Raw genomic sequence first — 16,809 nt, forward strand, 5'->3', positions numbered from 1 at the left:
TGAAGTTCTTGATGATCCTATTAATTGTTGATTTAGATGCAATCTTAGTAGCCACAATATTCTTGCCTGTGAAGCCATTTTTATGCAACGCAATGATGGCTGCACATGTTTCTTTGCAGGTTAACAATGGAAGAACAATGATTTCAAGCATCACCCTCCATTTAACATGTCAGGTCTGCCATTCTAACACAATCAGCCTGACATGATGATCTCCAGCCTTGTGCTCGTCAACATTCTCACCTGAGTTAAGAAGACGATTACTGAAATGGTCTCAGCAGGTCCTTTAATGACAGCAATGAAGTGCAGTGGTAAGGGGTTTTTTGGGATTAAGTTCATTTTCATGGCAAAGAAGGACGATGCAATTCATCTGATCACTCTTCATAACATTCTGGAGTGTATGCAAAATGCTATTAGAAAAACTTAAGCAGCAACTTTTCCAATTTCCAATATTTATGTAATTCTCACCACAGCTGTATACTCTTGAAGGAATCACATCCTGACTCACTATTGATCACATCTGGACGTTCACTCGGAGAGACTCTGCTTCAGTTATAAATACACTGGGTGCCCCCATCAGCTCATTAAAGGGGGTACCCATGAAAACCATTCATGGTGTTTTCAAGAGAATTAAAATATTTTAGTCAGCTTTCTACAGTTTTACATTTCAGTTATTTCATATGAAATATGTCTGTTTAATGTGAGGTAGATGTGGACACTGACTTTGTTGCTCCTTGGCTGTTATGGTACAGTGCAGCTTTTTGAGTTTATTATCTAACACTTAATGAAAACACTTATTCAAAAAATATTTTTGTTTATAATTATTTTTTATTATATTTTGTTGTATATATATTTTTGCCAAATACAGTATGTTTCACACTTTCAGGTCTGGTCTCTGTTGTTGATTATGTTCTATAGATTTAAATAGCTTAGACTTTTATTTTTTGTATCACCACCTGGTAAATCAGTCCAACTGTAATCCAAGTGTGATTTTGGAGGAAAGACAGACAGTGTTTTTGTTTTTCAAATCAAATCACTTTTATTGTCACATCACATGTGCAGGTACACGGGTACATTACATGCGAGTGAAATTCTTGTGTGCGAGCTTCACAAGCAACAGCGTTATGCAAAAATACAATAAAATAAAACAAGCAAAATATAAGGATGGCTAAATCTGAATAAGGATGGCTAAATCTTTTCCTTGGATAAAGCTCGATGTCAAGCAAACAACTACGGGATACAACTGAAATACTTATTCACAACATCTTAATTATATACGTAAAATAAGAAAACCGAAACATGTCGAACCCCAGAAGCAGGTACTATTTAATATACAAAACCTGAGATACAGATGAAAGGCTGCTGAACACGGATGCACAGCAGACGAGGAGGAGCTCGGTGGATAGATTCATGTTTATATAACTGCTCGATCATATATTAAGTCAGAAGTAGGACTTCACTTTCCAAGGATCAGGTCTCCAGAGGAAACGCCTCACTCCAGCTGACAGAGGTGAACATTCAGGATGAGGGGAGATACCAGTGCCACACCAGCACCATCAGTGAAATGTTCATCATCCTGAATGTGGACGGTAACAAAACTGCTTTTAAAAAGAGAGAAAAGACTAAAGCTGCCACATTTACAACCTACGCAAGAAATTGAACCACAAACAACATCTTAAACCCGTATTATTAACTAAATAATTATAATAGTCTGAGTTGTTACTACAATACCTAATCAGTGATGTGGTTATTCAGCATTGTCATTCCCAAATCATATGACCTCTGACCTTTGACTTATAGTTGTTAAAGTGTGTCAGAGGAATTCAGCTGAGAGCCAAAGGGACTTTCTGAGGTTTGAAGCCCAGAGGCCTGTTTGTGACACCAGGACTGATACAGAGTCATTTTTATAACACTTCAAATACATAAAGAAAACATGACATGTTACATCACTAATCATTATCTGTATTTAGAAATGCTTTGTCAAAACACTAAGACAAATGTTATATTTTACTGTGGTCTGAGATTCAGATTCAATTTTCAGAAAAGTAAAATTGTGACAAGAAAATCTCTTTCTGACTTCTTTAGAAATATATTTTTCTTTTGTTTTTTTATTCTTAGTTTTTTTTCCAGCTCAAGTCTGTAAAGTTAATCTCCAACAAGTAGGACAAAGGATCACCTGCAGCTCACTCGGGATCTACCCTCAACCTGAGATCACCTGGTCCACCAGCCCTTCATCCAGCATCACCAACAACAACACAACAGCCCATCAGACTGAGCAGCAGCTTTACAGCATCAGCAGTTCTCTGATACTTCCAAACAGTGACATGGATCTATATTACATCTGTGCAGTCAGCACTCGCAGAAACAGGAAGAGAGCAACATTCAGAAAAAGAGATTATACATCCATCTAGTGGAACATTTTCATCAGATCTTTACAGGAGATTCGATCTGAACTCTGTGGAGCCTGATCTCAAGGGTTTTAAGTCTGACACTGAAACCAGAGGATCTTTCTGTCTCTTCAGATTCACTGTGATGGGAGCGATTTCAGCCCTGAGTGATCACGCTGATGTTTGCACAGAGCAGATAATGAAGTGAATGTTTGGGCACATTGGTAACAGTGAAACAGTTTATTAGTAACGTGGGATTGTTTGTGTGTGGAGTATGAACTGAGATTCCTGAAGCTCTTGTCACACTGGTCACAGCTGTAGTTTCCTTCCATGTGTGTACGTTCATGCTTGTTACGACCATATGAGTGTGAGAAGCTTTTGTCACAGTGTCTGCACTTGTATGGTTTCTCTCCTGTGTGGACTCGTTTGTGTTTTTTAAGGTTACTTGCAGTGGTGAAGGATGACCCACACTGATCACAGAGGTGCTTTTTAACCCCACTGTGAATCAGTTCATGTTGTTTTAACTCACTTGATGTGGTGAAGCTTCTCCCACATTCTTTGCAGTATTTCAGTTTGTCTCCACTGTGTCTACGTTGATGTATTTTTAGGGTTTCTTGTCGACTGAAAGTTTTTCCACAAAGATCACAACGAAAGTCTTTCCCACCACCACAGTGATGACAGGGTTGAGAACTGGATCCATCTGTGTCGCTCTGCTTCTAAACAAAGACACAAAGACAGTGTAAGTCAGTCCTTCAACATTTTTATCCTGAACGTTGCCTGAAAGAAAGAGCATCTCTGCAGACGTCCAATTACATTTTACTGTTTCAGTTAACACAGATAAAAATAAAAATACATACCTCACAGTAGCTGCACTTGTAGAGTCTCTTTCTGGTGTGGATCTGTTGGTGTTCTCTCAGGTAATGTGGAGATTTAAAAGTCTTCTCACACAGGTCACATTTATAAGGTCGTTCTTCAGTGTGGGTCAACATGTGTTGTTGTAACTGTGTGTTGGTTGTACACTGTCTGCCACACTGATCACAGCAGTACACATCATGTCCAGTGTGAATGCGTAGGTGTATATTTCGGCTGTCTATATGGCTGAAAGTTTTTCCACAAATCTCACAGCTGTATGCCTTAATTCCAGAGTGGTTAACTAGATGCTTCTGTAAGTAGCTACTGCGACTAAAAGCTCTGCCACACTGATCACAGCTGTATGCTTTAACTCCACTGTGGATGACTTGGTGTCTTTTTAGGGAATCCTTCAAGGAAAAAGTCTTTCCACACAAGCCACAGCTGAACGGTTTCTCTCCAGTGTGGATGACCTGATGCTGTTTTAGTGAAGCCTTCCTAGTAAACTCTTTTCCACACTCGTCACAGCTGTATGTTTTCTCTCCCTTTCTTCTGTGAGGTTTGTCGGCCTCCTGAAAGCGCTGACTTCTCGCTCCATGTTGGTCCTGCAGTGACAGAGATACAAACAGAGGCAGTGAGTGAAATGCAGTCGTGGAACAAACGAAACCTTCAAACTCCCTCCATTAACACTAGTTTTAAACCTGAAGGTGGAGTGTGGCACCAAACACCTTAAAGGTCTCTTATCCCCACCTGCTGGTAGTAGAAACACATTACATCCAACCTGGTGCTAAAAATAATTCATGACTGTTCAAACACTCTAAAATCATGCCAATCCTTCCTGCTGTACACTAATATTAAGACTAGCATGCTAACACACTCAGAAAAGTAATAAATGTTTACCAGGTCTATACTTCTTTATATTTCCCGTTGCTGTTTCCTATTAGATATTTTTTTTTATAATTTTCTAAATTATTAAATCCAATGTAACAGTTACTAGCTTGGTTGAGTGAAGGAGAACGTCAGAGTCGGATTGTAACCTGAGGAATTTTTTACTTTTAGTCCCTACATCCCTACATATCACATAGATATCTGTATTTTCTACAACTTACATTTACAAAACAGGCTTTTTACTTTTGGTTTAAGGCATTTGCGGGGAGATATTTCATCACTGCAGGCATCAAAAATCAAACCGATCTGAGCCTAAACAGTAACACGTGAAAGCTAAGATGAAGATGAAAGAGGTAAAACTGAGTGACATAGTCAGGGGTTAAAATGGGCTGGTGGGGTCCCCCCCCCCCACTTGCACAGCACTAAACAACTACAGGTGCTCATAAGGCAGCTGTTGTTGTGACACTGAATTCAATTTAAAATGTAATTAATACTACTAATAATAAAGAATAATAATTGCTTGTGACTTCTTAATGTTTGTAAATATAATTGAAAAATACATAGTATATAATAAAATACAACACAGTCATATAACAGGTTGGGAGTATGAGAGTTTTAGACGTGACTGATTATTTGGTGAAACTGTGATGTTTTCCTCACCTTCTGTGTTGAGCTCATTGTTTCCTCTGTAGTGACTCAGCTGAGTCCAGATGGCTGAAAATGTTCCTCTGCTGCTCCGTCAGACTCTTCTCCTCCTGCTGATCAGCTGGGACACAAAACAGATCTTTGTTAGGCTCCACACTGCACTGAAGAGTCAAAGTGTCTCATATGTTCATCTGACAACACAAACTACAAATTTCACTCTGATTGCTTGTAGAAATCTTGTGAGACGTGTTGTGCTGCAAAGTGAAGAAACTCTCTCACTCACTTATACTTCAGGAGGAACTTTGTGACATTGGCTCTAATATTCTAAGCAGCCCTTTACTATGACAGGGCCAGAAAGTCCTATTTGAAGGTTTAGGAGAAGGACCATGTTAAAGGTGGATTGGGGTTTATACACTTTGTTATGATACAGGTAAGGCTGTAAGAGCCTGAGAAGGTGTCCTGAATGAACCTCTAAAACCAGTTTTCAGCTAACGACTCTGCTTCAGTCTGGAAAACAGCAACTACAAGTTTAAAGACTCCATCAACAATTCACACCCAGCAACAGCCTGAACAGCTCCTCCTGTGGTTTCCACAAACAGGGACAGACCTGTTACTCCCCCACACCACACTTTCCACACCTATCGCCAGCTGTTCAGCACAAGTTTTGAGGCAGGAGGGTGAGACACCGTCTGGTCCGGGGGGGGGTGTGAGAGGTGTGATGGAGGTCGTTGAGTCTGGATTGGAGAGGGTGGTGGTGGTCTTTTATATTTGCATAATGGCTGAAAAGAGCACCACTGAAGGAACAAAGGGCTGGGAGGTCAGTTATTTGAGCATTAATATGCAAAATCAGTGGTTTCAGTGTTTTCCTTCCTGCTTTGACTGCAGCTGTGTTTGACACAGGAAGAAATTATTACATTCTTCATGATTATACTTTATTCTTTTTGGGGGAAGTGCAGCTTTAAACCTTCACATGATTCAAGTCAACCCAACAAATCAATCTGAACGATCACAAGTGGGAAAAACTTCTGTAGACAAAATGAAATAAAACCCAACATTCAATCCACAACATGATTAAAAACATTCTTCTTCCAAATCACCAAGAGCTGCACATTAACCACCACAATATATTTTTATTCTCTGTGCTTTCAAATATGAACACTGTTTACTTTCATCTCTGTTTCATTAGTTTTTGTTAACATCTTCCTGTGCATCACTTTACAGCAGCCAGACTCATTAAAATGACACTTTGTAGGAGTTCACTTCCTCTCATGTGTTCATCCACAGCAGCTGGACAATAAAGTTTATTGTGACCCTGATACTGCAGCAGATCGCTCTCATCCATTTCCTGTTCTCACTTCAACTAGAAATGAGGCTGTAGAGGTTTGGTGCATGCAGGAAAACAGCTGCAGGGACAATGAAAAGACTTTTCTGCTCCAACTTCTCCCAGCATGCTGAGCTAATGATTAGTTGGTGTTTTTCTCCAAACACTCTCTCACTCTTCTCTCAACGTGTTCACAATAAACTGTGAACAGACACCGAGGAGAGCAGCAGAAGACCTCATTCAGGAGCTAAACTCAACATGAACTGAACTCACAGTAAAGTTAGCTCGGTGCTTACCTTTAGATGAGCCCACAAACCGAGAGAAACTCCGCGATGAAGCTGGAACTCTTTCCAAACACAGGAAACAGATCAGGGAGCAGAGACCCACGTGGTTCACGCTGATCTCAGCTACGATCCAGGAGACAAGGGTGGGCAGATCGATGCAGATATCGATCCAAACGTTGGTACTAGTTTATTCTCTTTGAATGGAAAAACAGCTCTGTGCAAACGCCTCCTCTCGTGGAGTGGAGCGTACTCACTTTGCTCCGCCCCTTCTTCTTCTTCTTCGTCTTCCTAGAAATTGTATTTATGGTTGTCAAACAACAAAATGGTGAATTGCCGCCACCATTTGGTGTGGAGTGTGAACTGGAACGTCGACCAGCAATTATTTACTCTCTTTTAAAAACTGGAATAAGGCCTGATCACTTTCACTTCTTGAGTCCTTTTGCAGTAAATCAATAAGATCCAGTTTCATTTTTATGTTACTGAGGTTTTGGATCAGTTACCTTCTCACAGTGTAATATAACATGTTCTATAGTTTTCTCTTTTTTGAATGATTTGAATGGAGGTTATAATCCACCATCACTGAACTGAAATTAAACTCTTAATAGGAGGTAAGTTTTTTCTTAGTGGTTATTGTCATGGTCCTGTGTCGTTAGACCCAGAGTTTTGTGTTTAATATTTATATCATCTTATGTTTAGGGTTAATTCTTGTTTTCTTGTTCTATGGGTTTTTGTGTTTAGTGTTTTGTGTACCTACCCATGTCCTCCCCCAGTGGTCTGTTCAGGTCCCTGAGTTTGTGTTTTTAAATTTTTCTGTTTTACTTTGAAAGTCTCGGTCTAGGTTTGTGTTCTTTTCCAGATTACCTTGTGTATTTATTGTGTGTCTATCTCTGCTTGTCGTTGGTTCGTCTGTGTATCGCTGTGTCTCTAACCCCAACATTCTCCGTGCAGTTTTCCCGTGTTCGTATGATTTCAGGTTTGTTCACTACTTTTCCCCAGTTTAGCTTATGTTTCAGTTTTGTCCTCACGTTTGTTGTTTTCCCCTCCTGCACTAAAACTCACTCGCATCTCTGCGTTGATCTGCATCTTGGGTCTTTCCTTACAACACCACACAACTGCTGCCACAGCAGTGACAATTATATTCATTTCACTTCAATTTTGATTTTATTTTTCTTAATGCATGTATGTATTTCCTTTTATATATAGCATTAATTTACAATAGGAGTTTTCAACTTTGTGGAAATATTCTACTAATATCTTATATTTTAAAAGGAGTGACTGGTTTTAAAAAAGGGATTCTTTTATGTCTGTGTAATATTTCTTTAGTCTCTGTTACTCTGTTGTTTCTCTCCATACTCACACTTGTTTTTGTTTTTCCCCCATAACACACAGTTATACATCACATATTATAAATCTGACTTTGATAAACATTTAGATTTTCACACATTTCAGGGTCCAAGTGTGGGTTGACTGAAGTGTTGGGTTTTATCCCCAAAACATCTTAAACTTTTACTGTTATGTATGAGCAGAAACGAAAAACCAAAAACAACATGATATATGCATTACTGTCTTCAGCCTCTAGGCGGCATTGTTGTTCAGGAAGTACATTCTCCTCTGATAAGCTGCTAAAAGCGCTTCTCTAACCAAAGACTGTAAACAGAAGACATAAAAGTTCATGAACTGTAAAACAGAACAGATACACTGAAGCCACAGTGATATTAAACATACAGCACTGACAGTGATGACAGACAACACAGGGCTCTAGAGTGCAAACAATTTGGTCACAAATGCGACCAAATTTTTCAGTGGTGTAACTAAAAAAATATTTGGTCGCATTTGTTCGGGTAACAACAAAAACAAAACAAAAAATCTCTGCAACTCTCCGCGTGGTCAACAACAGACACACATTATGCCCCTATCATTACTAAACTAAACCAATCAGAGATAGTCAGGGGCGGGACCTCTCTGATTGGCCATGGTCCAGTTGAAAGTGCAGTTGGAAGAGAGAGGTGAGTAGCTTGAATAAAGCGATATCGATTCATTTAATCCTGAATCGACTTTTAAATATAACTGTGTTTTGCCAGAAACACCAGATTCTCAGATTAAAGCTCACAAACCTATTTCAACAACCACCAAACAGTAAATGAGAGCAGGTACACGGATTCCACACAAAGACATGAACACAGAACGGACCTGACGCAACAGAATCAGCTTTGTCTTTCTCCGCTTTCTCACCCGACGGCCCGTACACGGACACGCTGTCGGAGCTCTGTGTTTACGTCTTTTTGCGCTGATTCTGAGCTACAGGTTTTGTCTCTCTCCAACCAAAATTCACCGAGCCATCAGCAAAAGAAGCAACAAACTACGCTTCACATTTGATAAATGTTGTCATGAATTCCCTCTGAGTTTTGCTGTTTTGCTTCCACCACGATAAAAATCCCACTTCATGCACAGCTCTCTCTCTCTGTACTTCAAGAACAGTTTCCCGTCTCAAATCTGTTTTCTGCATTTTTCATTTGCTCATTACCCATCAGTCTACTGTTGTTTACAGCGCTGTCTTTTTCTTTTTTTCACTTAAATGACCTCGGACAAAAAAACCTGTTTTTTTTCTGTTGTTCAATACTGAAGAAATTTAAACTTTTTAAAATTATGCAGAACATTGCAGAATATTTTTAAGGTTATCTGCTTTAAAAAGCCAGGCCAGAAAAATCTTCATGTTTTTCTGTGTTTTATTCTCAGTTACTTTCACAAAGGCATCTGCTGTGATGTTTACAATTCTGATGAAGTCTCACATGTATCAGTACTGATAAATGATCAGACTTATAATATTTCTGACTGTCTGAGGCTAAATTGAATCGAATCAGGACATCGAGAACCGGAATCAAATGGATTATAGAAATCAGTGATGATACCCAGCCCTAGTGAGTAGCCTAGGCACGACAGAAGTGGATGTAGCTGTGGGTAATAAGAAAAGATGAAAAGAACTATTGATAACTTTTTTGTTAAGTTAAGGCCTGATCCGTCTGAAATTCATAGCCAGTGCTCTGACACGGTGCCATCAATCTTTGAACGTTGAAAAAGCACAGTGTATCCAGAAAACACATGATATGCTGCAATAAATGCACTGCCCTCGAGGCCTGGAGTTCGACACCTGTGCCATAGGCCATATATTACCCACGACTCACGTATAGACCCACTGAGAGAACTAACACAGTACACAGTTGTACCCAACCACACAGCAGGAGTGTTAGCTTAGATTAGCTTAGCACCCACTAGTGGCACAGACAGAAACATAGTCATTTCAGCCAGCACCTGGGAGTGCTTCCACCTCCGGCGACTCAGGAGCTCTTCTTTGGGGTAAGCTACTTGAGGAAGTGCTCCGTCAGGCTGCCCCATCAGAAAGCAGTTGGGGGTCACTGGATCAGGATCACTGATGTCAGATGGGACATAACCTAGAGGTTTGGAGTTCAAGATGCCCTCCACCTCCACAAGGACCGTGCGGAGGACCTTTTCTTGAAGGGGTTGGGCTTTTCTTGAAGGGGTTGGGATCCTACTGTAGTGTAGAGTGCGGTCTTGACAGATCTAATCTCCCGCTCCCACACTCCCCCGAAATGAGGAGCCGCTGGTGGATTGAAGTGGAAGACGATCTTCTGGGGAGCCAGGAGCTTCTGCAGGTCAGAGGTCATGGCTGCAAAAGCTGCTTGGAGTTCCCTTTCTCCCCCACGGAAGTTGGTCCCTTGGTCTGAGTACAGCTCAGCTGGGGTTCCACTCATGGCAATGAAACGTTGAAGTGCCATTAGGGAGGCATCTGGTTGGTGTGTTGCCGGGGTTGTGGGCGGGTGGGTGTATGGGGGCCCAGTCCTGGCGCAGGGTGCCGCCGGTGCATCAAGCCACCTGGGGGGCTCTTCTACTGGTGGGGGAGGTTATTACATCTTGCAGGAGCTCTCCTCTCTTCAGGAACTTAGTATGCAGGAGGGGGAGATACAGGAGAGGTGGAGGAAAATCTCAGCCTGGGCATCTATTGTCTTGTGTAGTCTGGAAGATGAGTGGATGACGGGGTGGGTGCACTCTGAGGTGGGGTCGGGTGGGCTGTCCCGGGCTCTGTGGGGCCGGGCGATGCTGCTGTACTGGGCCCCGGTCCGGATGGGCCTGGGCCCCCTTTCCCTGGCGGGTTGCAGAGTATGGGGGTGCCTACTGGGGTCAGTGGGGGAGCTGGCCCCAGGGAGGAGTCACTTGCCCCTCCCTTCCTTCCCTCCCCATCTCCAGCTGCCTCCCTCTTCCCGCTCCACCACAATCACCCTCACATGCAGGGCCTTGGGGTAAAGATGTGTCACCAGGGTGCAGGGGAGGCATCCCCCCCTCTGTCCCCTTCTGGCTGCCTGTGCCTCAATTTTATCTCACAAATTAGACATTCACAGCAATCACACTCTCATAACACATACACATAGGATCTTGGGGGTGGGCACGCTACACGGAATCCAAAAGACCATCAGGGTGTACAACCTCACCCCTGGCGTCTTTGCCCTCCTCTCAATTTTAAATACACGTAGACATTGAGGGCTATCAGGAGGGGCTATGCGCTTACCTGCTGCTCTCTGGCAGGTAGCTCCATGCACTCCTGGGTTTTAAATGCACCTTAGAACACACATGCATCAACACTGCATATGAGCGGGCAGAGGGAGGTTTGGAGTCTTCACACACCCTCGTTCTCTGCTGCCTGCTGGAGCGGGGGGCTAGGAGGAGAAGTTGGCCGTCCGACTGGGGTCTAGAATGTGGGGCCTCCCTGCTGCTGCGGAGTCGGAGCGGTCTGCTTCTCCCCACCGCAGGGAAAAAGGGTAACACCACCTGGGTCTTGGTGCATTTTCCCCCTCCAGGGGCAAGGGTACCTAGACCCGGGGCTTAGAGTACGCTTGGGGAGTGTGATTGTGTGTACAGTGTCTGTCTCCACGTTGGGTGAGTGTTGAGTAATTGCATATGAGAGCATGAGGGTGGGAATGGATGTTTGTACCTGTGTGTGCCTGTATGTCTGTGTCCATATGTCAGGTCGGGTATCAGACGCCACCTCCCTGGGGACATCCCAGGTCCACCAAGGTATGGAGGCCTATCTCCCCCACCACTTCCCCTGCCAGTGGCAGACGCCCTCAGACATCAGTGCGTTGGTGGTTTTTTGTGTCTGGGGATGGGCATCCAGGTACACACCGGCTCACTCCTTGGTGGCTGCTTATCGGGGCCTGGAGCCTGGGGCTCGCTCAGGCCATTTCGGGGGTGGGGTGCCCTCAGCCTCTCGGCCTGGGGCTCGGTAGCTCTGGCACAGCTGGCTGCCGGCGGAGCTCACGGGCACGTCACTACAACCCCCCTGGCTTCTGCTCCGCGACTGCTGGGTGACCCCTCATCTGGGACTCTCCTCAGTTCTTTCTGGGATAGTGGCACAGCTGCCCCTCTGTTGGTCTTCCTTGGTCTCTTGTGTTCTGAGGGTCTCTGGATGTCTGGAGTTTTGATCTCCTCCATACCTGCTTGATGTCCTGGAGGACGGGGCTGTGGCTCCCCACACCCTCTAGCAGATCATTACATGAAGGAACCTTTTAAATACAAGCGCGTTCATGCTCACAGGTGTACACACGGGTGCTCACACACACACACAAACAACACCCTTTTTGGCTCCTACCTCAAAGCACACTGTGTGCTGTCGATATTACATGCTGCACAATATTTAATATTTAGTATTTACTGTTATATTCCCATAGATCATCATGATGCTGTTTATTCTATTGCTCTCATTTTCTTCTGCTTGTTTTCTTTTTTCATTCTCAACAGGTGAAATTAAAAAAGTATCTACTGTTATCTATTATTAGCTAGTTTATTGTGATGGTGTTGTTTTTTATTATGTTGCTCTTTGGTGATCATGGTGATCCAGGTGTTTTGTTTGTTTTTCTTCCCCCTTTTCTCACCCTCTCTTCTCCCCTCTATTTTTCTTTCTGTCATTCTTTCTCCCTGTCCTATCCTCCAGTCATGTCTGTTCTGTCTTTAAAAAAACGAAAATAAAATAAATACATAATTATAATAAAGGTCAATAAAATGGACCAATAAGGCAAGGCCATGATGATCCACTTGGTAAAATAAATCCACTTGGCATCTTTCTTGGGCAAAAATTTTGATGGCTAAAGATCCAAACGGGAGAGGCAAAAAAAAAAAAAAAGGCAGGGGTCGGCAACCTGCGGCTCCGGAGCTGCATGCGGCTCTTTAGTCCTTGTACTGCGGCTCTGCGTGGTTTGGGAAAATAAATTTAGCTAAAGTGTATTTTATTTATGTTAGTTCTTTTTTAACTTGTAGTTCTAAATTGGAAGATTATTGTGATATTGAAATATAATAATAATGGATTGGATTTATATAGCGCTTTTCAAGGCACCCAAAGTGCTTTACAATTCCACTATTCATTCACTCTCGCATTCACACACTGGTGGAGGCAACTAAAGTTGTAGCTACAGCTGCCCTGGGGAACTGACATAAGCGAGGCTGCGCCATCGGCCCCTCTGGCCAACACCAGTACAAGACACTTTACACGGTAGGGTAAAGTGTCTTGCCCAAGGACACAACAACCAGGACAGAGAGCCCGGGGATCGAACCGGCGACCTTTCGGTTACAGATACGCTTCCCAACTCCCTGAGCCATGGTCGCCCCACATTTTTGTGACAAAATGAATATTGTTGGATGAAACAGTGCATTTGATGTAAATCCCTGCCTGATATTTCTGAAATGTACAGAGCGGCAATGTAAATAAACTTGTACAGTGGCAAAAAACCCCAAAACAATTTAATCCCTTTTCCCTCAATTTTTTTCAAAAGATCAAAGTTACATTCAATTTTTTTTAAAAAAGAAAATCTATTTGGAAACACAGGAAGGCTTGGTTGATAATCCTTGGATCCTCAGGCAACAAACTTGTTCTTGGTTGTTGAGCCACTCTTTGTGGCCGTATAAAAAAATACAATTATATTATATTATTTTTTAATCTCTCAAAATAAGCGTCACACTCGCAGGAGGCCGGTAAACCAGTTGAAACGCCGTGCAATTTATCGAGACTCAACTCCAGGTAGGCCAATTATGGATCTTCGCATCCACATTATGTCAGCAGCTGTTCTCAACCGTGAACTATGTTAAAAACAAACACCGTTCACGCCTCACAGATGACAGCTTACAGTCCTGCGTAAAGATGAAAGGGACTTGGTACAGCCCCGATTTGCAGATGCTGTGCGCAGAGGTTCAGGAGCAGAACCTCTCCGCTCAGGTGCGTCCGCCTGAGCGTTTATACCGCTGTCTGCTTTGGTCGCAAAGCCATCATGGATCTCTGTGGAGATCCGGTTTTCTTTAGATTCAGTTAAAATCAAGGCACTCAAAAAGATCCTCTGGAAAAGAGTAATATTCTTGGAACAGAGTTTAATACACAGAATTATATTGACAGCAAGAAATTACACACAGAATATAGCGAGACAGTTAGCAGAAAGCAAAGTGAAGCAAACCCCATGGTGAAGAGCCTTTAAGCACAAACATAACGAATTTGCAAATGGATAACAAACAGTCATTATAATTCATCACACATTGAAATATCAGACAAATCAACAATACAGCTCTTCCAAATAGTGGCCAATTAATATTATGCTGAACACAGTCCAAATGATTCAATAAGTCACATCAGTCTCTACTGTCTGTCTATTGTTTACTATAACAGCCAAGTAAATAACAAAGGTAAACAGCAGTTTTCTCAATCCCTACTAATGAGTGTTATCTTGTTTCAGGACAATACCAGGTAAGCAGATGTGTCGTTTATTTTTGTGGAATTTCACACAACCCAGGAAAAATAATTAATACATAATAGGCTTGGAGTAACAATATGAATCATAATCAAGCAGCCCGCCCCCTCCCCTTTCGACAGGTTGTGTGTGAGACTTCAGCACAGCAGCAAGCAGGCGCACCGAGGGCCCTCACACTCAGTTTTTACATATATGCTGTCAACGTTAACGCTGTCATCAAGATTGACACAATTACAATTTTTAACCCATCTGGAGCGCAGAATGCACGAACTTTGGACAAACTGTCCAAAATGGATTGACAGAGACATTTCAGGGATTTTGAGTCATTCTGCACTCCAGAACGGATTAATTGTGTAAAAATTTTTAATCACGTAATCGTGATGTCAGCATTGACATTAAGTTTAACCCTCAAACCTCAGGAGGATCTTTTTTTCTCTTCAGATTCACTGTGATGGGAGTGATTTAAGCCCTGAGTGATCACACTGATGTTTGTACAGAGCAGATAATGAGGTGAATGTTTGGGCACATTGGTAACAGTGAAACAGTTTATTAGTAATGTGGGATCGTTTGTGTTCGGAGTATGAACTGAGATTCCTGAAGCTCTTGTCACAGCTGTAGTTTCCTTCCATGTATGCACGTTCATGAAAAATACAATGACCTGATTGTGAGAAGCTTTTGTCACCGTGTCTGCATTTAAATGGTTTCTCTCCTGTGTGGACTTGTTTGTGTGTTTTAAGCTGACCTGCAGTAATGAAGGATGACCCACACTGATCACAGAGGTGCTTTTTAACCCCACTGTGAATCAGTTCATGGCGTTTTAATCTACTTGATGTGGTGAAGATTTTCCCACATTCTTTACAGTATTTCAGTTTGTCTCCAGTGTGTCTACGTTGATGTACTTTTAAGGTGTATTGGTGACTGAAAGCTTTCCCACAAAGGTCACAACGAAAGTCTTTCCCACCACCACAGTGATGACAGGGTTGAGAACTGGATCCATCTGTGTCGCTCTGCTTCTAAACAAAGACACAAAGACAGTGTAAGTCAGTCCTTCAACATTTTTATCCTGAACATCGCCTGAAATAAAGAGCATCTCTGCAGACGTCCAATTACATTTTACTGTTTCAGTTAACACACTCAGTTTACTGGGCTGCAATAACTACAATACTACCACCATAATACTACAGTAATACTAAAATAACTGAAATGAAAATCTGAATAACCACTCAGAGCTGCTTTTCCATGCAGTAGAATTGCTAACATGCTAACACAGTTTTATGAGCAGAGTTGTTCCAAACAGTCAGGCTAAAATGACAAGATAACAATAGAAATACATACCTCACAGTAACTGCACTTGTAGAGTCTCTTTCTGGTGTGGATCTGTTGGTGTAGTTTCAGGTTAAGTGGAGATTTAAAAGTCTTCTCACACAGGTCACATTTATAAGGTCTCTCCTCAGTGTGGGTAAACATGTGTTGTTGTAACTTTGCATGTGTTGTAAAATGTTTGCCACACTGTTCACAGCAGTACACATCTTGTCCGGTGTGAATGCGTAGGTGTCTATTTCGATTCCCTATATGGCTGAAAGTTTTGCCACAGATGTCACAGCTGTATGCCTTAATTCCAGAGTGGGTAACTAGATGCCTCTGTAAGCTGCTACTGTGAGTAAATGCTCTGCCACACTGATCACAGCTGTACGCTTTAAATCCACTGTGGATGAGTTGGTGTTGTTTTAGAGCACTCTTCCAGGAAAAAGTCTTTCCACACAAGTCACAGCTGAACGTTCTCTCTCCAGTGTGGATGACCTGATGACGTTTTAGATTAGCCTTCTCAGTAAACTCCTTTCCACACTGATCACAGCTGTATGCTTTAACTCCACTGTGGATGAGTTGGTGTGCTTTTAGGGAATCCTTCTGGGGAAAAGTCTTTCCACACAAGTCACAGCTGAACGGTCTCTCTCCAGTGTGGATGAACTGATGACGTTTTAGATTAGACTTAGCAGGAAAACCCATCCCACACTCGTCACAGGTGTATGTTTTCTCTCTCTTTCTTCTGTGAGGTTTGTCGGCCTCCTGTGAGCGCTGACTTCTTGCTCCATGTTGGTCCTGCAGTGACAGAGATACAAACGGAGGCAGTGAGTGAAATGCAGTCGTGGAACAAACTGAACCTTCAAACTCCCTCCATTAACACTAGTTTTAAACCTAAAGGTGGAGTGTGGCACCAAACACCTTAAAGGTCTCTTATCCCCACCTGCTGGTAGTAGAAACACATTACATCCAACCTGGTGTTAAAAATAATTCATGACTGTTCAAAACAATGACTGTAGTAAACATTGTCTCTATTGTGCAGTGGTGTCTGGCTCCGGTATAGACCATAAGCCCCGCCTCCTCCATGTTAGACAGGAGTGGGGTCAGATTAACTATAGATTAAAATAGTAAAGCCCAATATTTATGCACTGAAACCAACTACAGCTGTTTGGTATCTTACGTTAAAATAAAGTTTGTTTCAAATATTCTGGTTAAAAGAAACAGTCTGGATGATTCTTAATAAGTTATTGTTGACAGTTACATGGACATTACTCTGTACAGCTTACATGCTCTGAGAGAAATAATTTGAAGCTTTAATATTCCTTGTCCAATAC

General features: G+C 42.3%; 1 protein-coding gene across 6 annotated transcripts in view; it reads right to left on the reverse strand.

Moving 5' to 3' along the window:
* The window catches only part of LOC148101570 (uncharacterized), a 59,605-nt gene that overhangs the window by 37,143 nt on the left and 5,653 nt on the right, over nucleotides 1-16,809 (reverse strand). For 3 of the 6 annotated variants that reach the window (XM_087846429.1, XM_087846424.1, XM_087846425.1), the window contains exons 1-2: nucleotides 4,782-4,799; nucleotides 3,242-3,838 (exon numbers count right to left, since the gene is read on the reverse strand). In XM_087846429.1, coding sequence (XP_087702555.1) covers nucleotides 3,242-3,838; nucleotides 4,782-4,799 — 615 coding nt within the window. Of the gene's footprint in view, nucleotides 1-2,521; nucleotides 3,101-3,241; nucleotides 3,839-4,781; nucleotides 4,800-15,508; nucleotides 16,029-16,118; nucleotides 16,274-16,809 lie in introns of those variants that run through there. The other 3 variants (XM_087846428.1, XM_087846426.1, XM_087846435.1) reach the window with 3 other exon arrangements.

Source organism: Neolamprologus brichardi, chromosome 9 (assembly GCF_056152115.1).
Source record: "Neolamprologus brichardi isolate AB-2024 chromosome 9, ASM5615211v1, whole genome shotgun sequence".
Classification (NCBI taxonomy): domain Eukaryota; kingdom Metazoa; phylum Chordata; class Actinopteri; order Cichliformes; family Cichlidae; genus Neolamprologus; species Neolamprologus brichardi.